General features: G+C 44.7%; 8 protein-coding genes across 8 annotated transcripts, besides 1 other annotated feature; 4 read left to right on the top strand and 4 right to left on the bottom strand.

Annotated features, from left to right (window-relative positions):
- Positions 1-1006: 1006 nt before the first annotated feature.
- UA08_03956 (hypothetical protein) lies at positions 1007-3404 on the top strand (the record flags this gene model as incomplete). Its single annotated transcript, XM_020266406.1, has 4 exons — positions 1007-2093; positions 2238-2449; positions 2566-2832; positions 2964-3404. 4 exons carry the CDS (start codon positions 1007-1009, stop codon positions 3402-3404), a joined length of 2007 nt encoding a protein of 668 aa, XP_020120795.1.
- Positions 3405-4096: 692 nt separating this feature from the next.
- On the bottom strand, positions 4097-6009 carry UA08_03955 (hypothetical protein; the record flags this gene model as incomplete). The annotated part of the gene is made up of 5 exons (XM_020266395.1): positions 4097-4861; positions 4916-5050; positions 5121-5486; positions 5578-5811; positions 5890-6009. The coding sequence occupies 5 exons, from the start codon at positions 6007-6009 to the stop codon at positions 4097-4099; spliced, it is 1620 nt and encodes a 539-aa protein (XP_020120796.1).
- Positions 6010-9544: 3535 nt separating this feature from the next.
- On the top strand, positions 9545-10792 carry UA08_03954 (hypothetical protein; the record flags this gene model as incomplete). The annotated part of the gene is made up of 1 exon (XM_020266384.1): positions 9545-10792. One exon carries the CDS (start codon positions 9545-9547, stop codon positions 10790-10792), a length of 1248 nt encoding a protein of 415 aa, XP_020120801.1.
- An 817-nt stretch (positions 10793-11609) lies between these two features.
- UA08_03953 (hypothetical protein) lies at positions 11610-12704 on the top strand (the record flags this gene model as incomplete). The annotated part of the gene is made up of 2 exons (XM_020266373.1): positions 11610-11787; positions 11854-12704. 2 exons carry the CDS (start codon positions 11610-11612, stop codon positions 12702-12704), a joined length of 1029 nt encoding a protein of 342 aa, XP_020120802.1.
- A 172-nt stretch (positions 12705-12876) lies between these two features.
- Positions 12877-15042, bottom strand: UA08_03952 (hypothetical protein; the record flags this gene model as incomplete). The annotated part of the gene is made up of 1 exon (XM_020266362.1): positions 12877-15042. One exon carries the CDS (start codon positions 15040-15042, stop codon positions 12877-12879), a length of 2166 nt encoding a protein of 721 aa, XP_020120799.1.
- A 412-nt stretch (positions 15043-15454) lies between these two features.
- On the bottom strand, positions 15455-16547 carry UA08_03951 (hypothetical protein; the record flags this gene model as incomplete). The annotated part of the gene is made up of 3 exons (XM_020266351.1): positions 15455-16002; positions 16092-16403; positions 16463-16547. 3 exons carry the CDS (start codon positions 16545-16547, stop codon positions 15455-15457), a joined length of 945 nt encoding a protein of 314 aa, XP_020120800.1.
- A 552-nt stretch (positions 16548-17099) lies between these two features.
- Positions 17100-18982, top strand: UA08_03950 (hypothetical protein; the record flags this gene model as incomplete). Its single annotated transcript, XM_020266340.1, has 3 exons — positions 17100-17375; positions 17490-18446; positions 18536-18982. The coding sequence occupies 3 exons, from the start codon at positions 17100-17102 to the stop codon at positions 18980-18982; spliced, it is 1680 nt and encodes a 559-aa protein (XP_020120584.1).
- Positions 18983-19117: 135 nt separating this feature from the next.
- UA08_03949 (hypothetical protein) lies at positions 19118-20804 on the bottom strand (the record flags this gene model as incomplete). The annotated part of the gene is made up of 2 exons (XM_020266329.1): positions 19118-19993; positions 20088-20804. The coding sequence occupies 2 exons, from the start codon at positions 20802-20804 to the stop codon at positions 19118-19120; spliced, it is 1593 nt and encodes a 530-aa protein (XP_020120583.1).
- Positions 20805-22363: 1559 nt separating this feature from the next.
- Positions 22364-22971: part of a repeat region (Identified by RepeatMasker using a combination of RepBase library and repeat library created with RepeatScout) that runs on past the window's edge.

Below are 22971 nucleotides of genomic sequence, written 5' to 3'. Positions count from 1 at the left end.
TCGTCTTATCAAATACGTGGATGAATACATGGATAATGCTTAATTAAACAATTATCGTTTATGTACTTTACTAACAACATAATCTAAGCCCGTGAATGATTACTCTTATATTATTTAATTTTTATGATTCTTGCTTGTTTCATAGACAGTCCTGCAGACGCTTAGGTCTGAATGAACCTTGCCAATGACTCACGAAGTTCGTATTGACTGTACGTCTCATTTCTTTAAGGTCAGCTTCAGAATCCGTAAGCCCTAAGTCTTAAGTTCATTCAGTCGTTGTCTTAGTCGAAATTCCAAGACAAACTACGGGATAAGGGTAACAATTCAAAATACGACTGGATAGTACCTATACATGGCGCAAAAAGAAATTTATGCAGAATGATACATTGTGCTACCTAGGCACTTTTCGGTGTTACAGTGGTAATCGCTTCATGGCAGTGCTACGGCTCTGTGAAGTCAAGCCTTGTAGGAGCTGCCGTCTCAACGCAGGAGGCAACCAGAGACAAGGCAGCAAATCACGTATATTTGGATTATGTCGATGATTTCTTCCTTTTTCCTGTTCGAACTAGTCATATTTAATGTACATGCTTATTGATAAATGTTCATCAAGTATGTTCGCAATCATTGCAAGAAACCATCCAGGTGCTAGGCAAGCATGGATACTACCCATGTCCATCATCTTGTTTGATTATTCATCTCCGAAATGCCTTGAAAACATAAGCACCGGTAAACGTATAATCACAAGTACAGTGTAACCATTTCTCAATTTGTGGCAAAAAGAGCAGGTCCCATGTATGCAAGTATCTACCAACAGCAGAGTACCCCCAATTTGACCTACCTAGGTAGGTAGTTATGTATCACAGTTATGAGTCAGTATGGCCGCATGTATGATATATATGGCTGCTCGTTTATGTCTCTTATATCCTCTTCGGGTTACAGGTGTATGAGATATTAGCTTGTTCGTACCAATCACTGAAGTAGTAAGTACATTCTTTGAGACGACATTATGGCTGAAACGCTTTTCCTTTGCCTCTCCTATATTGCTGAATCATCGCATGAACCTTCGGAGTCATTCCAAGGCAATTTTGCGAATGATTATCCAGTCGAGCAACTTGGGACAAAGAATAAATATGAAAGTAACGATATAATGGACGTCTCTTCCATGGCTTATCATCAGTCTCTTCAGCCTTCCCGATGGATAGAGATATTCTCCAGTGCTTATAAGGCTCCACAAAACCAAATATCGACAATGACGCTTCCAAACAAATCCCTTCCAAAGCCAAGAAGCGTCAGGGATAATCTCAGCTTTGAGATGGGGGAATCATCACGAAATCCTTTTTTGTCTCACCGAGCAACAGAATCTGCCAGCGTTGACACAGGTTCCGGTAGTGCAAGTTCAAAAGGAGCGGAAAATCCGAAACCTGATCGGGTTGATCAAGCGTCATCGAGCAGCCAGATAGCCGCCAACGGGGATATCGGAGCGGAGGGCGACGTGGAGCTTGATGCATTGATTAGACGTGTCCTTGGGTCCTCGTTAATGGAGGCAGATCAAACAAAAGCAAGTGCCGAGCACCTCAGCGAAGGAACCACAGTGTTAGGCAAGGGCAAGCAGCCTATGCGGCCCGCCGTCATAGATATCAGCTTGCTGGAGGGAAATATTGACCGAACTCGTGACGCAAACCAAGTTAATGGCAAGGGGAAACAACCTGTCAGGTCTGCTTTGGAACAGCCATTTTCTCCATACAGAATACCAAGCCAAGAGCGTGGAAAAAGCTGGCTACCAAGTTCAAATGTGTCTAATCTACACGCAGCTTGTACAACTGCCCAATCTGCATCAGGGCAATTCAATAACGAACAGGACTATATACAAAGAAATAAGATGATAGGGCACGGCAGGAACGGCAACATTGATTCAACAGAAGACCAGTCAGAGGAAGACGAAGAATACAATGACAACAATGACTGCAATCTGGACGACGTAGAGTTGAATGGATTGCTTCAAACCGTCCTAAACGCAAACCCTGGGTCAGCGATATCCGTCAAATCCTACACAAGTCCTGCGACTGGCCAAGATGTGTTCCTGTTCAATCACGGTATAATAATACCTAGGAAAGACGCAGGAAAGCTAGTGTACGGGGCGGCCATTCCAGGAAAGATATTTCAACGGAAGAAGAGTCGATTTCCCTCCACCTCGGCATTGTTGATGGCATTAGCTAAGACAAAACTGGATATTCTAGGCATTAGGACAAGGAATATTGAACTTGTTCGGACACTGATTTTGGAGGATGCCGAAGAGGCTTACCGAATAGAAAAATATGGATATAACACATGGTTGGGAATAGTTAAAGAGCGGAAGAATCGATACGACCCAGAAACTCGCCAGTGGAAATCCATATTATATCCGTCACAATGGCGCCGACATGGTCTTGTTTTACCCGAAGGCCAAGACGTGAGTCACTTTCGCTTCGCATCTCACACCAGGAACAATAGGCTCTCAAGGCTGACCAATGTTTGTAGCCACCCGAGAATAGTTGCAAGTTTAGAATAGTGACTTTGTGTGGACAGATCTTGCACCAGTGGTTCGTACGATGCGATAATAAGAGAGCCTTTGGTCCACGAGAAATCATCGCAGAAGTATCCTGCGGCCAAGATGACAAGTGTGAAAAATCCTCGAGCTGGGAGCCCGAGAGTGGCCCGCTAATACATGATAATTCTGTCAAGCGATGGGTTGAGATTGATCCTGATAAAGAGGGAGCTAGTCTCTCGAAGAAGTTCTACCCTTTTATGAAATTCTGGATGATTGAAGGTCCCCCGAAATGGGAATCGCCCCCGGTATGTGATTGTCCCAGGATAGATAAGACGTAAAGATGAAGTTCTTTTAAAAAGAGAAAATCAACCTGAATGTGTCTTTTGCTGACTTCATATTTATGCAGGGCTGTATGAAAATAAATTGCGTTACGAAGTGTGGACTTGTCAAAAGCAGAATCCGCCTTCTCTGTCAGAGACATATTTCCAAGAAGCTTAAGTGTATTGGTGGCGAGTTCACAATGCTCATTGATAGAGGATGTGCTCTTCGTGATGACATTCACCGATGTGATGAGAAAACTGTCTGTGAGGGGTATCTTGATTGGGTCCAGGCCAAATTAGGCCTCCCAGTAGACAAGTTGACACCGACGCAAGTGCATGAACTACGCAAACTACATGCTGATCTGACCTTGGCGTACGAGAAAGACATAAAAGGCATGGGATCCTTCTACAAGCACGAACGCAGCGAGAAAAAATGGAAAGATGTGATCTATAACCACGTTGATCTGTATAATATGTTGTTCGACTGGGGATTAAGGACCATCCGTTACCCGGAAGGCCTTTCTGTCGTTCGAGCAGAGGAGTCCGTCATCCAATAGCTTTCTTGCATATAAATGACCTAACTACTTCCTATCTTTTTTGGGTTATAAAATGTCTGGAGATAGCTTTGGGGGCCTACTCGAAATAGTCCACGCTGAAGATTACCAAGTAGAATGTCACTGTCTGTGTATATAAGTGGCTGAATGAGAGAATGACGCCGTCGAAAGCTCTATCGGAGTCTAAGCAAGGAAAAGTGGGGCCCTTTAGCTTGTTCGACGATCGAAGCAGCTCAAAAATTGGACCTTCATATATCTAGTAGACATTAGAAATATCTACCTATACAACAATACTCTTGGATGGATAATAGGTACAAGATCAAATTTTTACTCACTACTCTAGCTAGCACGAGTTATCCTTTGGCTTATGCATTTCAAGCTCCGTTCTCTTGAAGATACTGATAAAATTGTGAGCTATGATGACCAGCTCATCGACGCTTTTCCCTCTCAATCGCGTTATAGCCAGTCGCTGGGTTATTTCCATCCAACAGCTAGATACAGAATCACGAATTCCACACTCTGCAAGAAACCGGGATAGTTACCGTTGTGTCATCTCATCATTCGGTTAGATGAACCGTAAACACAAGTAGCTACCGGAATTTTCACGCCATGCGTGAACCAGGATATCCACTGCGTGCCGCCTGTTGAGAGAATCTTACAAAGTACAAGAAAATAGCCAGAGATGTATATCATTTTCAAGGGCTACTTGATCGATTTGCTCGCACCGCTGTCGAGGATTCGGAGCACTGGTTCGCAAATACGCGGAAGTGATACTTCTCTCCTACATAACCAAACAGCTGCTGAATGAACTCACGCTCGATGGTCCCTTCGGAAAATGTGTCAAAGGCCACTCGCAGAACAAACATCAGGCGAGACACTAAAAACCCAGGAACAGTACGCAAATAATACGGTATACTTCGACAGATATCAACAGCTAGTTGGTATCTCTCTGAAGGGCTCAAAACCATGATGAATCCGTCACTATCACCTCCAGCTATGACGAGGCGCAGAGCGCGATATAGACACATGGTGGTGGCTAGTAGCAAATCAGGATACACGAGAACGTGAGGCTGACTTATTTCTCCAGTAATCACGTCGCGACAGTGAAAACGGGGGACACTACTATCGTTCCCAAATTCCTCTGCTGACTGTTCAGTCAAGTACCCGTGTTCGTAAGTGGACGCGTTTATAGAATGCCACAGCTGTAATCGCTGATCTAGAGTGATCGCTGTGGCTTGTATTTTGTTCTGCATAGATATAAGTTCGTCCTGCGGCAGCTTGTCGTGAAATAGGGCAGACTTGAAGGCGTCGTAATCACCCAAGAATGCAGGAATCTCGACCGCTATATCCAACAGAAAATGGAGTATATCTTTTTGGGGGCCATTCTCCGGCCATGGAACCGTCATCCAGTCATTCCTAGCCAGAAAGGTTGCCTTTCGGTTAGAAATCGCAGTCGTCACCTAAACCTGGTCAGCCCTGGCAGCACCTTTTGCTATATCGAAGTAACAACGAACCCAGAACATCCGAAGATCAACAAAAAGGGACTGTTCCAAGCCTGTTCGATGACGGTACGGTGTTCGGAGCCGAAGAAGTTCTAGTCCACCCTGCTGGTGCTTCAAGATAGCACCCGGTGAGCTTTGATTAAACGCCTGCCTCTCGGTCAGCATATCCTGGCTGTAGCATTAATCGTTCTAAGCAACTAAATAACGTCTTACCAACCTCAATCACAGTCAAAAGCACGACCATAGTCAGAGCTTCTGTCGACTTGCATTGCTGAGGGTCATTGACAATTCTCTGCAACATTTTCAAAACTCGATGATATTGATTGTTCCCTGCGGTGACAAATTTTTGGGTTTGGTCTCGCTGGCCAATAAAGATCAAAGCTGTCGCGTCAAACCCTGCGGCTAGCAGCGGGGAGAATATCCGCTTTTCAGCCGCTGAGCGAAGATCGAAAACTCTGCCGTGAATGTCTGATGGGTCAGGGGCGAATGCATTGATCAGTTCACCGACGAACACCTCCATGAAGAATCTCCCTGGTGACGGCGACGCAGCCAGTGCTTTTTGGAGGCTGGCTGCCGAGGAAACCTGGAACATGTTAGATTCTTGGCCGACAAGATACTACACCGTCTCTTTGACATGCCTCTATTGTGTTTTTCTTGTTCCCGGTCTTTATCACCGTATTTGTCTTGGCATAAGACTTGTCGGACGCGTCACTAATAGCCGCAGCACTCCCGTGTGGTACACTGTTCTGCTCATTGAGCTTTTGCTCCAGACTCCTAACTTTGGCGCGCAGCTGTTCAATCAAGTCCGACTGGTCAATAAACCCTCGGTCATGTTTCGTGGTGCCATAGTCGCATTCGGCCGGCACGCCTCGCATACAGCAAGCTCGACAGGGTTTCACGCGATCGCACTTTTCGCCAGGTTGTTCAGTCAGTTGTCAATCAGAATGGACGAGTTTTCCCCTCGTTGGTTTACTAAACGCACGTACCTTTACTTTGCGCTTTTGACAGCTGAGGCAGGACAGCGTACGGCGCGATTTCTTGCCAGCCAGCGGCGGCTGGGCCTTTGCGGGGGCGGCTTCACTGTTAGGGGCTTTGTCGTCGACCATGAAGCCGTCATTGTCCAGGGCGAGATGCAGGAATGGAAATGCAGTCCTTTTGTGATGGTGAGATACGTTGCTCCGAGTCGTGAGACTCAGAGCAGGGGCGAGGGGAGCATGTGATGGTTAATGCTGAGGTGGATGCATGCGGGTGATCGAATCCCACGGCGTCGTAATAAGCAACTACGTACTTACGGTACGGTACGGCAGTCAATACCAATAATACCCACCATCCCTTTTAGGCAAGTCGCTACGCTCCATTTCTTGCCCTAAGCCTCACTTTCAGCGTGACTGTTGAAGGCTTATATCCAATCTATATGCTGATTTTGGTGAGGGACCGAATAACCTGGCAAATATCTTCATGTTCGCTTCGTCGATGATCGTACTCCCTGATACGCACCTCGTAAGCGGAAAAAGCAACGTGCAAGACTGAGGAGATACTCACACATACGGAGTACCTAGAACCTGGAATAAAATGAAAAGCCTGGCTCGATTCAAAGCGAGCTCTGCAGTGCTGATCTCTGTGTCCTGCATGGCCGCCAAGAATGCAGGAAATTTCACACCACTACCTGAAATGTCCGCTTGGTATAGTTTATGAGGAATTAAAATCGAAGTCGAAATCGCAGAGCATAACTACTTGCCTTATGCAGCGTCATTTACTCATTGCAATGGACATATCTCACGGATTTCGCCACAGACTAGTGATATGCTGAGCTCTAAAGCCGTAGCGCTATGCAATTGCCGGTCCCCTAGTCCGTGGGTAATACATGACTGGCTAAAATCGCAGTGACCTCGGAACTGCTTTTCCATAGCTTTCATGTTCTTGCATAAATGACTGAGTAGTTTTGTTACACATTGGCGCGATCGGCCATATGCTCTTATCGCCGACGTTGATTAGTTGACCGCAAGTCCATCAGCTTGCATACGTACAGTGGGGGTGCAGTAGTGTTAACACCCCCTGCTTACTAATAAAAATAATACCCCACCGCTTTCCTAATTTAGCCTTTGTAAAGTTTTCAAGCCAATGATAATGTCTAGATTTTGATTTATCCGGCAGAATAAGCGGCGGTGTATTTAGCGCGAAACAAGGGTGTTAACACTACTGCGAAGGCACTGTATATTCCGTCCACGGATTGAAGGGAATAAAAGCAAGGTGGGAAAGGAAAACAATATCTTGAATTATTAATGAATGTGCATTTCTAAAGTAATCAGGGATCACCACATCAAATATTTAGTTAGGGTCGTGGCTTGCCAAGGTAAATTCATTCACTGCCAAGAAAATTCCTATATACACATGAATGCGACAAGGCAAAGAGCTTCCACGAGACGCTCCCGTGCGGGATGTCGCACCTGTCGGTTGGTTCCAACTTCTGGCTGCCTAAATCCTTTCCCCTTGCGACCGCATGCTGACGTTCCTTAGATTGAGGCATATTAAATGCGACGAGACACCAGTGTCATGTAAGAACTGTCTGTCTGCTGGCTGGAAATGCGACGGTTACGAGAATCGTCTCGCTCATCTACGAAAGGACAAACGGACCAACACCAGCACATCTCTTGCCCTGCAACAAATCGCAATTCCGCTGCCGGGACGCAGCTCTGATGAGCGAAGAGGGTTCGCGTTCTTCCAAAAATGGACTGTTCCAGAAATGAGTACCCTGTTTGCCACTCGTTTATGGAACCATCTCGTGCTTCCCATGAGCCATGCCGAACAAGCAGTTACTCACGCTGCGGTAGCCCTCAGTACGTTACATGAGGACATGAGGGCAAGAGGGGCACCGCTGAGTCGAGAGAATCTGGCAAATGAACGCCATCGGTTTGCGCTCGAGCAGTATACTCGAGCTTTGTCTTGCCTGAATGCGCGGCGGCATTCAAACGACCCAAAGCTGCCGGCGGTCCTGCTGACGTGCTGCCTCTTGTTTGTCTTTTTTGAACTACTTCGCGGTCAATACGATCCTGCATTCGCACATCTTCAATGGGGGCTCTCGATCATTAAGGAACTTCACGTAAACCTAGATGCGAAACAGAAACCCGCGTCGCCGTCTTCACGTTTATCGACTTCAAACTCTTCGGCAGACATTGAAACTTCTCTAGTAGAGGCAATGACGCGACTACACTACCAATCTACATTTTTTGGGGTTGACGTATCTAATTCCCAGCCTCTGTTGGCAGAATCACCAGCCAGGGAAGACGAATATTTCTTCAACGAATTCGAAACTATTTCAGAGGCTCGAGGATATATGGATGGCTTGTTCAACAAATCATGTCGTGTCGTGTCTTCATTTGCTCGATTATCCCCCGAGGAGCAGTTACTGCGTAGTAATCGTCTGAACTTTGAAGCAGAGCAACAGAAACTTCGCACGGAGTGTGCACAATTCTTGGAACGGCTTAATCGTTCCGAGACAAGATTGCTTCGTTCAGGATGCAAAGAGAGCCAGCGTGCGACTGATTTAATCCGCCTGTACCAGAAGACATGCCAGCTGATGCTGGAAACTTTCATCGAAAGGGAGGGCGTCTCGTATGCTTCATATACGGAAGAATTTAGGGGGCTTGTGACCATCTCCGAGCGAATAGCAGATAGTTTTTGCGAAAGGAATGGTCCGGATAGTCACTCTCGGCCCACTCTACTGTTAGACATAGGCATCATACCAGCACTAACCTATGTTTGCATAAAATGCGCAGATGCATCTCTGCGTCAGCAAGCGTTGAGAAACCTCGTAGCCTGGCCGCACCGAGAGGGTCCTTGGGATTCTAATCTGCTTGTAATCATGGCGAGCGAACTAATCAAAGTCGAAACCGAAGCCGAATTGCAGAGATTATCTGCCGTTGAAACGAACCCGTCGAGCCTTGATATATCCTACATATCGCCGGCATCACGAGTGACAGGACCGAGCCTGGTCGTAGAAGATGACCAGACACGTGCGGTGCTCAGATATAGTACCAATAGACACAGGCAAGGGGCATCGCAAGAAGAAAAATGGATTGTGCTTGACTGAGAGGCTACAGAATAACTAGCGGCTACATGTATAAAGAGCTATTTTTTGATCGTACAAGTTTGCATATACCCCTATGCCAGCCAAGTATAGAATCATCTTGTTGAAGCCAAAACAGACACCAAACAGCCCTAAGCCCGAGCGTGTAGCTAATGTTACTCTCTGCTAATATTTGTAATGCTTGCCGGCGCACTCGGCGGTAAGCGGAAGATGATTCCTATTCAGGTAGCGGCTCTCTTATCCCCGACATTTTACTAATCGAACGCTCGGCTTATCGGATTTAGTTGTACCCTCAGCCCTCAACACCATGAGCGTACGGCCCCCCGAGCTGAGAAATATCCTCAGCTGAGAAATCATTAGTGTGTGGATCTGGTGGTAAAAAGAACGAGGCTATGCAAGATGATTCATATAAATAGCCCCCGCGATCCGTGGCCAAGCTGAATCACAACCCACATCAACATCGCTTCACTGCAGCAACTGCAACTATCTCGGTACTCATTTCGACAACACAAGTTTGCTTAATTACAACTTTTCATACACATATCAATTTGAATATGTCTTCAGCAGCTTTGCCCAAGATCGCAATCGTCGGTGCCGGCCTGTCAGGCCTCGCCCTTGCACTTGCGCTTCACAGAAACGGACTCACTAATATAACTATCTACGAATCGCGTCCTGCAACTCTCGACATTGGCGGCGCAATCATGCTTTCACCGAATGCTCTCAAGATACTTGACGCAATTGGTGCCTACTCTCGTCTGCAGCCACGAAGCTATGCATTTGACACCCTCTATTTCCGCAAGTCCGACGAAGCTATAACTCTAGTTGACACCTTTGAGTTCGGCTCAGCCGAAAAATACGGCTACCCAGCATTGAGAGTATATCGCCATGAATTGATTGACGTTCTCCATGAGCTGATACGGGAGAAAGACGGGATCTCCATCGAGTATGGCAAGAAGTTTAGCCGAGTATTGTCGGAGACGAAAGAGCAAGTAACATGGGCCTTTGCCGACGAGTCTCAAGCTTCAGCCTCCTTCCTCATCGGAGCTGATGGGATTCACTCTCAGGTCCGCAAGTACCTGCATCCCGACATCGAACCTCGTTTCACTAAGGGCATTGGAGTGACTGCTGCCGTGCCAACGGCACAGCTACAGCTTCCTTCCGACTTCGACACGCCAGTGACACTGATGAATAGCAAATACGGCGCATTTGTCATTGCCAAACAACTCCGTGATGGCAGTGAAGTCCTTATTGGCAAGCAGCGGCGATTCACCGAGGACCTTAACAAAGAGGGCTGGGCAGACATGCTGAGAAACAAGCAATGGTGCATTGATTTTCTTCGCGAGGGTGCTTCCGAGTTTCCACCCTTGGTTGCTAATGCCGTCAGCAATATCCCTGAGAATAAGATCAATCTTTGGCCATTTTATGTTGTGCCAAAACTGGATTCATGGGTGTCAGCCGTCGGAAAGGTTGTGATTCTAGGCGACGCGGCACACGCAATTCCGCCCACTGCTGGACAAGGAGTGAACCAGGCATTTGAAGATATTTACACTTTTGCCGGCGTCATGGGCGCACTTCAAAGACGCAGTGCAGCACAGGATGACGCAGACAGAAGCAGTATTGTATTGAAGAGGTGGCAGACAGGCAGACAGCAGAGGGTTGATAAGATTTTGGAACTCAACGCCATGATTGACAAAAGGAGACTGCCTGGTCAGGATAGTATCACTAATGAGAAAGATGAATTTCAGTTGGGATGGTTATATAATCTCGATTTTGAACAGACGATTGCTGATTGGGTAGCTTAATGTTGATATTCTTTTGTTTGTTATATACATTTTGATCCTGTTCCCTTTCTAAGTTTTTGTTTATCATGTTTATCCTGGATTGCAAATGTTACAAAGCGGGAGTGAGACTAAACATAATAGACTATCGAGATAAGATATGTGAACGAGTCTGCGGAAGCAACATGGAAGCAACTACTCCCTTTGTACTTATGTCTTCCATCTCTACGAGCTTTCTAGCCCGTTGCGTGCACTCGCGCCAATGCATGCCTGCAAAGCTAATCCAAACTTGCCTGATAACTAAAAGTCGGTTTTCTCTCTGGTCAAAAGACAATATAACCCCTTTTATCTAAATTAATTCACTTATTTAGGTCTCCTAGTCAAACCTAAAAGACGATGTTTATAAGGAATAAGTCATATTACTAAGGGATCCCAAGCTTGAAGAACAAGGTAGTAGCAAGCATGCTACCAGTATCCAATCTTGCGGGCATCATTTTCACATCCAAATGAACAGCAATAAAGGAAGTTAGGGTTGTAAACAGCCTGTTTAGGTATAGTGCTTTGCCCGGTATTAACGGCGGATTTAACGGCGGAACTAGCATGGATGATGCAGAGAAACTGAACAGCACCACACGACATGCAACTTTCAAGTAATATGATAGTAGTATATTACCAGAGACTCAATAGTAGGGTATACGAATCTCCGCCGTAAATTCCGCTGTCTATCGGCTTAGTTAATGAGGGCATCATGCAGCCTGTTTCAGGAAAAAGAGTACAATATTTATGGTAATTACCCCCCTCCATTTTACAGTATCTGCAACAAGGAGGCAAAGACACAACAATGACTTCTTCAAGCACAATCCCCAAACGTGCCTTTGGAAAGCTTGGTCCCGAGCTCCCACGCCTCGGCTTCGGGCTCATGAACGCTAGCGGGACTTACAACCTGCCAGGGACCGATGCCGAGCGCCTGGCATTGTTGGACCATGCCTATAGCAAAGGACAGGTCTTTTGGGACACAGGTAATATGCGTTTTGGCATCTCCCGCTTTTCATTTGGAGGTAACATCTGATCATTCTTTTCTCCAGCTGACAAGTACGGCGACTCCGAAGAGATACTTGGTAAATGGTTTGCTGCGAATCCCGAAAAGCGAAAAGATATCTTCCTGGCGACAAAATTCGGCATCCAGGCGCTCCCCGACGGAAGATTCACAATGAACTCAACACCCGAGTACTGCCGTGAGTGCATTGGAAAATCCTTGAAGCGCCTTGGTTTACCTTACGTCGATCTCTACTACATTCATCGGCTTGACAAGGTGACGCCAGTGGAAAGAACAGTCCAAAGTCTGGTGGCACTCAAGAATGAAGGGAAAATCAAATACCTGGGTATCAGTGAATGCAGCGCCGAGTCCCTGCGACGAGCACATGCCGTCCATCCGATCACAGCACTCCAGATTGAATACAGCCTTTTCTGTCGCGATATCGAATCACCCAAGATTCGGCTGCTCCAGACAGCGCGCGAGCTCGGAGTAGCAGTGGTATGCTATAGTCCCCTAGGGAACGGCTTTTTGACTGGCAGATTCCGCACGATTGAAGACGTCAGTGGACCCGGCGACTCTCGTAAGGTACTTCCTTGGTTTTCCAAGGAGAATTTGAACAACAATTTGGTCGTCCTCGATAAAATTGCCGAGATGGCTAAAACCAAGGGTGCAACTTCAGCCCAACTCTCACTGGCTTGGCTACTCGCGCAAGGGGATGATATTTTTCCCATCCCAGGAACAAGCAAACCACACCGATTAGACGAAAATCTAGCAAGTGCTTCAGTGTCAGTTTCGCCAAAAGAAAATGAGACTCTCCGGAAGATAGCGTCAGAGGTCACTGGTGAGCGGTTTCAAACAAAGACTGGATATGCTTTCACCGATACACCTAAGTGGGAGTAGGGCGTTTCTAAGGTTCTCGCATACTATAGGCGAGAGCTGCCTTAAGAGAGTTATTATTATATACAGCATTAGTTTGATGAGAACTGAGTATCATATTTACCATTACCATTTCTTTGATATTCATGCATTTTCATGCCAAATGAATAAAAATATCTCCCTGAATATATTTCTCTCACACCTGTAGCTCATCCCAGTTGTCATATACTTGACAATCTGCATCATCTCCTTGACTTAGGTTTTGTTGTACCATAGGTTCCGTCGTAAAGGATATATAATCTGAGGGATCTAGTGAAAGGGAGGGAGTGGGTTCTCCACATGGGACAACATCAGACGTCGAAAAGGAGCTTTCATAAAAAGTGTCGCATGAATCTAGGGATTCACAAACCGGTGCTTTATAGGTTGCAGCGTCGAAGAAATTGTCACTCCGTAATTCGATCACACTAGGTCCCAAAGTTTCAATTTCTTGTAATGATACAGAAGCATTCGAGGTCTCAGACGCTTCCAGTCTCGATGATAATATCGAAATTGTACCAAAGTATGGTATTGATAACGGTAGAGCCTTTCCATTCTTTGCGGAAGTACTAGCGTCGGCCCACGTAAAACAATATTTTACGCCGTTGGCCGCATTTTCTTCAATTTGAAGGAGGGTTCGTAATTGCTGGGCACTTTCGGTAGTAGAGTTATCCAAATCCAAGCGTTGAATTAATCTATGAACAATGGCCAAATCCTGCGGTCTTTGGTGGGCTAAAAGATTGCTGTTATTGGCTGATGATTGTTTGCCATCAATATGAGCCAAAAGGAGGGTTACAGACGCGATCCATGCTTTATGGTCAATCCCACGGTAAGAGGTTGAATGATGAATGTCCCGCATGACGACAAAGCGGGAAAGAAGTTCACGACTCGCTGAAAGGGCATTGAGTTTGCAGTATGTGTAGTCGACTCTGTCAGTAACTCGTGTTGCTCTTTGGGAATGGAGTGGTCGCAATAGGTAGGGTTGGTGGAGAAGCAGTAAAAGATAATATTGATGCATTTGCACTTGCAACATAGAAGTTTTTTCCATCAAATCCTGGTCAGCTGCAGAATTGCGCAGGTTTGGCATGGCCCACGACTGCGTCGGTAAGATCTTGGCTGCCTGCCGTAGATCACAATCAATAGCTTGAGTTTGCGAGTAGTTATCATCCAAGACTTCGTAAGCAGGGGCACTGTCATTGTGGGATTGCATCTTAAGATTTCGCGCAATGATACGACCCATAATAGCAGCATGAGTACGAGCTAGTCTTTCTACCGGTTTTTTACCGACCAGTACACTGTCAGACGCGAAGTTATCATCAAAACCATTGCATGGAAAACCTGATATCGCTGACAGGAAACGATCGCAATAGTTGAGCAAGTACCATACCGACTCCTTTGAGTCATCATCGGTCACGTTTGTTTTGCGCAGGCCCATCAGTTCAGCAAGGCCTAGAGCACGACGAAGAGTAAGCCATGCAGCCCGGTGATTACCCATGCTAACGAGATAGCCAGACTCTAGCATCAATGTTTCCAGTCCTTCTAAGCTATCCACTAGCATGTCTTGAGAGGTGACATACTTAGACGCGATTTCAGCAAATCGTCGCGAAGCAACGTCCACAGATTCCTTGAGATTGTTTTTGGTTTCATAAAATGTGGTTGGATCAAGTCTTTGCATGCAAAGAGCGAGTCTGTAAAGCTTCTGGGCGAAGAAGATGGGATGCGCTGTTGGAGGGGGTTTTCGTGAGAATTGTACAAGCAAGTTTTCGGGCTTATTCCTTGAGTTGCACTGCTTCTTTGGCCAACGCAACATGTTGATTGGCATTTGAAAGTAGTTTCCCTGACTAAATATCATCATAGTGACGGTATCTTTTGGCAGGATTGAATGTAAATAGTGACTAAGTGAGAAGCACTCGTTCAAACTTTGCTGACTGCGTGAAAGAATAGAGGATGAAGAAGGACTGGAATTGGTCCGTTGCGTTAATTCTGTCTTATCTGATGATGAAGTTGCGGACTTCAATGTTTGCAAATCCTGAACTTGTTGATGGAAATGCCCCCCTCTTTTTGTCTCTATCAATCGGTTAATCATGGCTTCAACGTTCTCGATACGCTCTCCCACGTGCTCGTAACCATCTCGTTTCACCTCAATATACTCCTGGCTTATACATTGTACACCCCGTCGCTGGCAGGATTTACATGCCGAATCAGATGGCGACTCGTATTCACAACGGATTTTGCGAGTCTTGCATTCCCAGCAGCTGAAGGTCCCCTTGCGGAGCTTCTGGCGTCTGAAAGCCGGGCTGCTTCTGGCAGTCGAGGAGGGTGGCATTTTGCCTTCATTCCATTCGGTTCATGAGAATTGCTGCGAGACGAAAGCAAGCGGGTTGAAGTTAGCTCTCTGACATAAGCACTAGTCTGTGTATAGTTAGCTCCGTATTCTACCCCTTGCCATAATACAGAAATACGGTACTAGCGGAAGGGCCCGAAGGGGACTATGTCACAGGACGAGCGAGCGCTTATTGGTTATGCAGCCCTTCCTCCTTGGATACTTCCTATAACGCTTCCTCGGCGCCTCGCAGACTTTCTACGATACCTCTGCAAGGCTACTTAAGAGACAATGACAAGCATTCCTATTCAAGAAACCGTGGATATGACAAGACGCCGCTTGATGCAGCCGCCTAGCCCGCATTGTATGAGCAGATTTATATTTCAAGCATCATTTTTCCATACCTAAACAGGCCCTAGAGAGAGAGAGAGTCGTTCCATTTCTCGACCCTCTCCCTCATATCCTGTTCAACCGAGCTGGCCGCAGCAGCAGCTTCGGCATATGTTTTTGACTGCTTATTTCTTTCCAAGCGCCATTTCTCCACCTGAGACAATTCGTCTTCAGCTCTCTTTGTCTCCACGCCATCCATCACTCCACTCGGGACCGGCTCGCCAAAGGTTTCATAGACCGGTACGAGTCCCGACCAGACGGCCTTTTGTTGCCAGCCTGGTGATTGCCCTAGAACGATAGCCGGGTCGAAGTCGCCAATGTTTGCAGCTCGAACTTTGGCACTTGCAGTGCGAATGCTCACTTCTATCACCTGCACGCCTTGAATGGCCGATTGGGCAACTGAATATGTTCCATCCCATCGGTCTTGCCACATATGATTTGTCAATAGGCGCATTGCCCACCTCTTTTTCTCTGCGTTGCTATTTGGCACTAGCCTCGCCGTGCCATGTAGCACCGCAGATCGATAGTTCAACGAGTGTCCGTTCGGTGTTAGGAAAAGGACAACGCCATCCACTAGAAGTAGGATATAGTTCGCAGGTCAGCACGCGCCTTTGCTGCCTTGGCCTTCTTTAGGATCCTATGCAGACAACAGGCAGACAGACCTTTTGTGGAAGTAATACACACTCGCACACCATTCTCGTCGCTGGCTTTTATTGCTTTGTACAACAGAGAAGCGGCATTGCCATGTAAATAGGCCTCTACTGGCCCATCCACAAGTGACTTGTTTTTCTCAGTACGAAGCTGTGCATCGTCTATTGTGGAATAGTCGGCACTAGGATTATATCTACCCAGCACGCATGTCAATGGCAGGTTTACCGGTGTGTCTTCGCCATCCTCGTCTTTGATGATGAAGGCAACATGAGAGACCAGTGTCGAGTCCGTTATGGAGTGCACTGTGCCATAATCATAACGACCTAGTGAGCGCTAGTTAGTACTTCAGCCACAATTTCGGATCGATCCGGTAGGCGTATACCCCGTTGTTTGTACACCCTGACCGTGTTGAGTCTCTCCTTCGCGAATCCTTCGGAGGGCTGTCCTTGCTGTGCTGGACAGGACATTCCGGCGATAGAATGGGATTTACAGATGAACCAAAGCCCTTCTACAGCGCTGTTTCTGAAACGCGTATGGCAAATCGGAGTGACGATGAGAAGTGGCGTTGTATGACGAATGAGAAGTTCCCTGTGGGTTTCGTGGTAGTAATCCAAGCACCAGTTCAGCAGTAGTTGACACCCATTGTGAGATGCACACACTCGTGCAGGTGTCACTCAATATTTAACCAGCGAGCTGACAAGATAAGTATTACTACTGTCAAATAGTTGGTAGCACAAAATCTCAACCGCGCATTTCCATTTGGGCTGGGGAAGGTCGTTGCGGGCGGGTCTACCCCACGCGGCTCGCCTTTCCAGGCGTGCTTATCGGGCGAAGCGCCTATCGAAGCAAGCATTAACGACGTTTGTTATAATATATAAGAGCAGCAGCTTTGGCTGCATCAGGCATCAGAAATCTCGCGGGTTTTTACGGATCAACCCCTCCTTCTGTTCTTGCGCTCGCTTGATTGTGTCGAGCAGTTTTCTTCCCCGGAGCGCCACAGCTCAGTGATCCCTGAGAACATGCTTGCTCCGCACCCGACATGGCAGGATATCGCAGCCGAGAAAAAGCAGACCATCGACGACAAGATCCCGCCAGAATGGCGCGTCACCAAAGAGCAATTGGAGAATAAGAAAGTCGTCGATCTTCCCAGAACATGCGGGTTGATGACAGACCGGGAGCTGTCCATCACTGAACTCAGCGCGGTGGAAATACTGGCTGCGATACAGACGCAAAAGTTGACGGCGGTGGAAACCACAGCAGCTTTCTGCAAGAGGGCAGCAATTGCGCATCAAGCTGTAAGATAATGCAAAGAAAGCACCCATTTCATAGCATCCCTCTCTGCACAGAAGAACGCCATCCACGCGGAATGGGACAAATGTATTAATGAATTTCTGTGAATATTTCGACAGACGAATTGCCTTTCTGAAATTCTATTCAAAGAAGCCCTCCAGCAAGCAGCCAAACTAGATGAATACATGCTCGTACACGGCAAGCCAATGGGCATCCTGCACGGCCTGCCGATATCCGTCAAGGAACATATTAAACTGAAAGATACACCCGCGACTTCGGCTTTAATTGCTTGGGCAAACGACGCCAGTGACGAGGACGCATTGATTGTGAAAACCTTCCGAGAACAAGGCGCCGTGTTTCACGTCAAAACCACAAATCCGCAGACATTAATGGCTCTCGAAACTGTTTCGAATTTGTTCGGGCGCACGACAAACCCACATAACACAAACCTTACTTGCGGTGGAAGCACAGGCGGCGAAGGGGCTCTTCTGGCAATGGGCGGAAGCCCCCTAGGCATTGGGACTGATATCGGCGGCTCAATTCGCGTACCCAGCGCGTTTTGTGGAGTTTATGGCTTCAAGCCCACCATTAGCAGACTGCCGCACAGCGGGCTTTCTGGCCTCAGCGATGGCATGCAAAATCTCGTCGGGGTCGTAGGGCCGCTAGCTCGGTGTATCGAAGATTTAGAGCTGTTTTGCGTAGCTGGGTTGAATCAGGAGCCATGGAAGTACGAGCCTTCGCTCATCGAAATGCCTTGGCGACCGAATACTACCACGCCGCAGAAATTAAAAATCGGAGTCATCTGGTGCGATGGAGTGGTACAACCTCATCCTCCAATTTTGCGCGCTTTAAAGCACTTAGTCTCCGCCCTGGAAGATGATGGTCATAATGTTATCGACTGGGATACAAGTTTGCACAAGGAAATCTACGACATCACCAACGAGATTTATTTCCTCGACGGTGGTGCGGAATATCACCAGCGACTAGAGGAGGGTAAAGAGCCAGCTGTGTCAATCGTGAAGTGGCTCTTGGACGAAAAGGCCGTGAGAAGCTACACTGTCGAGGATACTTGGAATGTAAGTATTTCATATTCTGTGCCTTTCTCATTAACTCCCCGTGGTACTTATTTGTGAATATTGTTGACGCCCTTTGTCATAAATAACAGGTAAATTCCAGGCTTGATAGACTTCGCACGTTATACGCCCATCAATGGAATACTTATGATATTGACGCCATTATTTGCCCAGCAAATGCATCCGTTGCATCCGCTCACGATGAATCTCGGTATTGGGGATATACCTGTGTATTCAATGCGCTGGACTTTCCAGCTGCGATTATTCCTGTTGGCACAGTCGAGAAGACAGACACTTGGTCTCAGTTTCCTCCCATGTCTGCTTCGTCTCTGAATCCTAAAGATGAGTGGTACAGGAGTCTGTACGATGATGGAAAAGGTCCACTGCGCTATGAGGGAGCGCCTGTCTCGATCCAGATCACTGGTAGAAGATTTCATGACGAGGAAGTGTTACGCATAACAAGTCGCATTCAGAACCTATTGCTGAAAAAAGCAGCTATCGGTCTCGTAGACCAGCCTATAAAGTCAAGACAGACTTAGGGGTTAATCCCGTTGATATTGTTCATATATACATATTATAATTCTTAGACTACAGCTGTATACCCAAAAGTTCACATGATCAGCATGGACCGGCAGAATAAATAATTACCATCTTCCCCCGACAGCTATGTACTCTCACACGAGGAGACATGTGCCTATATCGGCCATTGCATGTCTCCAGTCAACCTCATAACTCGAATACTCGTTCCTTTTCTCCCAACACCATCTCAAAATGTCTAACAGAGTGGTACAATTACCAAAGTCGCGTGGGGTATCATTCAATGCGGATCTTATGGTTGCCTCGTAGAACTGCTGCTGCTCATCTTGAGCCATTGAGCCTGAAATGCAGATGGGCCAAATGAGACCGCGTACATCCTGTGAGTTGCGTATGCTCTTGATTGCTGCCATGTTCTGCTCTATGGCATCGTGTATGGTGTGACCGCCCGATCCGTTTCCGGGGAATATGGCACCCAGTTGAACGAGAGCCGCTGTAGCGAAAACACGAGTAACATCTCGAACTTTCTCCATGTGCTCCAGCGGTGCTAGCTTGGACGTACTGGGAGATAATGGAACTTCATCTTCGAGGATTTCCAACTCCCGCTTTAAGGATTGTTCGATCGCACGACGCTCGATCAAGATACTTGGTTCGATACGCGAATGGACAAGGATATTGTCTGCGCTCAAGGAAGCTATGTCTCCAATGGCTCGCATGACATTATTCCGAACTCCCATGGTGGTTGACATATCGACGATGTTTGCATCGAGAAGTGACCGGTAAGGCATCCTCGGTGCACAGTTGGTTGAAGCGCAAGAGAGAAGGTCAAACCACAGGATCACTGTAATGAGGAATGACAGCGCCGTCCCTTGCCAGGCTAAGGACTCCCCCAGACTATTACTGCTCTGCCTAGTTTCACGCAGGAGCTCAATGACGGAAGAAGCATGTCCACCGAGTAGGATAGAGATCAGTGCATTTAGATGCAATTGCCAATCACTGGTCCCACCTTGGAAAAGCTGTAAATCAATCGGTTAGCAGGGCCGTATCATCGCAAGTAGCCAACTCAATATACTCAAAAGAATCGGATATAAATCAAAGGAATAAATTTACCTCAAAACTTATCAATGATACACCGCATGAAAGAACTTCAATCTTTCTGCTTCTCTCATCGGTGTCATTGTTTTCTTGTATACGTTGTAGAAATTGCCGTAGATCTGTCAGGGCTTGCGCATGATAATTGGCCAATTCAGTATAGCTGTTTCTAAACTCAACTGACATTCGAATTGACTGATGAAGGGCACTCAAACTGAGAGCCGCATGATATAGGGGACCGGATTGGACTATTAGCCAAAGCAGCCATCCACGGCCTTTGGCGTCTGGAGCATGAAATCGGAACTGCAATGGGAAGACAGCATCCATATAGTGCATAATAAGCTCTGCTTCTCGGTAGCTCGTCAGACGCTCAGAAACCATAGACGAGGTGGCAGCAAGAGCAGAAAACGGCGGTTTTGTCAGGTTGGTATTCAACGCAAACGAGCCATGTATGACTCCAGCGACATTGCCGTGCCGCGCAGAGTCGCCTGCATACGACTGTATGTTGCGAGGGCTTCTCCTCTTTCTGTTTTTCCGGAGATTATCAGCAATCTGGTTTTTCAGATCTCTGGCAATGCGTTTCTCCTGCTCGCCGCCATCCAGCCAACCGGGTTTGCTGCCGTAGCCATGGCAGGTGATGTTCCGGGACGTGCATGTGGTGCACACAGGCTTTGTTTCATCGCATTTTTTGCGCCTGATCCTACAGCTCCAGCAGCCATGATTGCTTCTCAGCATGATTAGTATATGGGTTATCCATCTGTTTCCATGGGAGACGCGAAGTTGTCGCCGGGCAGAGCCGACACGCCGAAGTCAAAGGGCCGTTCAGCCCGCCCGCTGTGTGCGGTACAGTACTTCACCGCCTCCCGCACGCTACCACCTCTCGCACGTAGTGATGGGTCATGTCAGACCCACACCTCTGACTGACAGAGGTTTTTGTCAGGCCTGATGAGGTTTTCTATTATATAATAAATAGTCTAATTTAGTAGATAAACTAGTATTATTTTGTATAGATAAAAAATTTAAATTTAATTTATTAGAATACTTAATTATCTAATTAATATGCATTAATTTATATATAAAATAATAGAATTTAATATATTTTAATAAAAATATATTAAATCTAAATAGAAAATAGATACTGATTTTTTTTTATTATATTTTTGAATGATTTGAGTTTTGATTAATGGTATTAGATAGGCTATAAGACCTTGCTGTTTAAGTTTATAGGCTATATTCTAACACTAAGTGCTTAGATTATTAGTAAGGCACTCTGCGCTATAAGAGCTAAATTGAGGTTATTTATAGTTAAATAATCCCTATTATTAATCTTATAGTCTAAGATTTTTGATATAAAGTTCTAAATCTTTATAAGACTGTTCTTTGTTTTTAATTATATAATCTTCTTATTCTTTTCTAGTTTTTCTTGTAGTGCTTTAATGTTTATATATATAAATGTTACTATATTTATATTTACTTAGGTTATCTGATTTTGATATATTAATAATTAATAATTATATGTTAAGAAAGAGTGCTTTAATAGTGCAGAGATGGTAATTATATGGAAAAGATATAAAGTAAAGCTGGCTAATTTATTTATAAGATTAGAACTTAATTTCTAATATAAAATATTAGTATTCTAATAAGAAGTAGTTTTTAATTATTTATAATTATTTTTTAAAAGAATTTGGGATTTTCTTTATAATCTTAATAACTAGTATTATAAAAATTGCTAGTTATAGTATAGTATTAAGAAAAGTTAAAAATTATAAGATTAAAATTATCTATATAATGCTGCTTAATTAATTGGTATATAATTTTTTAGTAATAGTTTATTATAGGAATCTTTAGAGTATAGGGATTAAGATAATATACTGCTTAGTAAATATTTTATATCTAGTATTCTATTTAATTAGAAAAACTTGAAGTTAAATATATATATATATCTATATTAAAAATCTTATTATTTTAGAATTTATAGAGGTAAATTTTTAGATTAAGCTATTATTATATTATTAATCTAGTATGAGAAGATATACTTTCTGAAGCTTTTATTATATTATGAATTGGTTTTATAAGATTAATTAAATAGTTAATTATTTCTTAAAAAGATATTAAGATAAGGATATTTTTAAGATTAATTTTGCAGCTTTTATCCCTTATATATTATATAAGTAAGGATTGATTTTTTTTAAGACTTTTGAGTATGTTAAACTAACTTCTCTAATAAGTAATAATTAATCTTAATAAGGCATGTTTCTTCTCTTTATCTTGTATTTAAATATGTTGTAGTTTTGTGTGACGGGGGTTGCAAGAACGTAGCTGGGATTCGGCTTCGGCCTAGGAATAGATTCGAATATATAATATATATATATATATGCTCAGCAGCTAATTGCTGCTTTATGAAGGCCTAAGGCCATCTATAATTATAAGATGATATATGCTAAGCCACTAGTCTAATTAATGGTGGGAAGCTAGGTAAAGTTATATATCTATTATATTTTAAAGTTATTCTTAACTCTGTTTAAGATTTTATCTTATAGCTATCTTCCTCTTTATAAGAATATATCTCTAAGTCTAAAATTTTATAGGCTTATAAGATTTAGTGTATAGAATTAGTAGTTTAAGTTTTATAATAAAATCCTTATTTTTAATAGAGAAATTAAAAATAGATAATAAATATTAGATAGAGGGTTAAATATGTAAGAAATAATTAAGATTAATATTAATAGTAAATATATATAAATCTTTATCTTTTTTATTTTAATTTTCTTTTTTTTTTTTTTTTTTTTTTTTTTTTTTTTTTTTTTTTTTTTCTTAATAATAAGTGTTATCTTAATACTATGCTTTTTTATTAAAATTTCATTAAATATAGATTTAGTATATTTTATATTATTAATTTCTT

The sequence above is a fragment of the Talaromyces atroroseus genome (genome assembly GCF_001907595.1).
Source record: "Talaromyces atroroseus strain IBT 11181 chromosome Unknown scaffold_4, whole genome shotgun sequence".
In the NCBI taxonomy this organism is placed as follows: domain Eukaryota; kingdom Fungi; phylum Ascomycota; class Eurotiomycetes; order Eurotiales; family Trichocomaceae; genus Talaromyces; species Talaromyces atroroseus.
The sequence above is the reverse complement of the archived record's forward strand: the minus strand, read 5'-3'. Positions and strand labels throughout refer to the sequence as shown.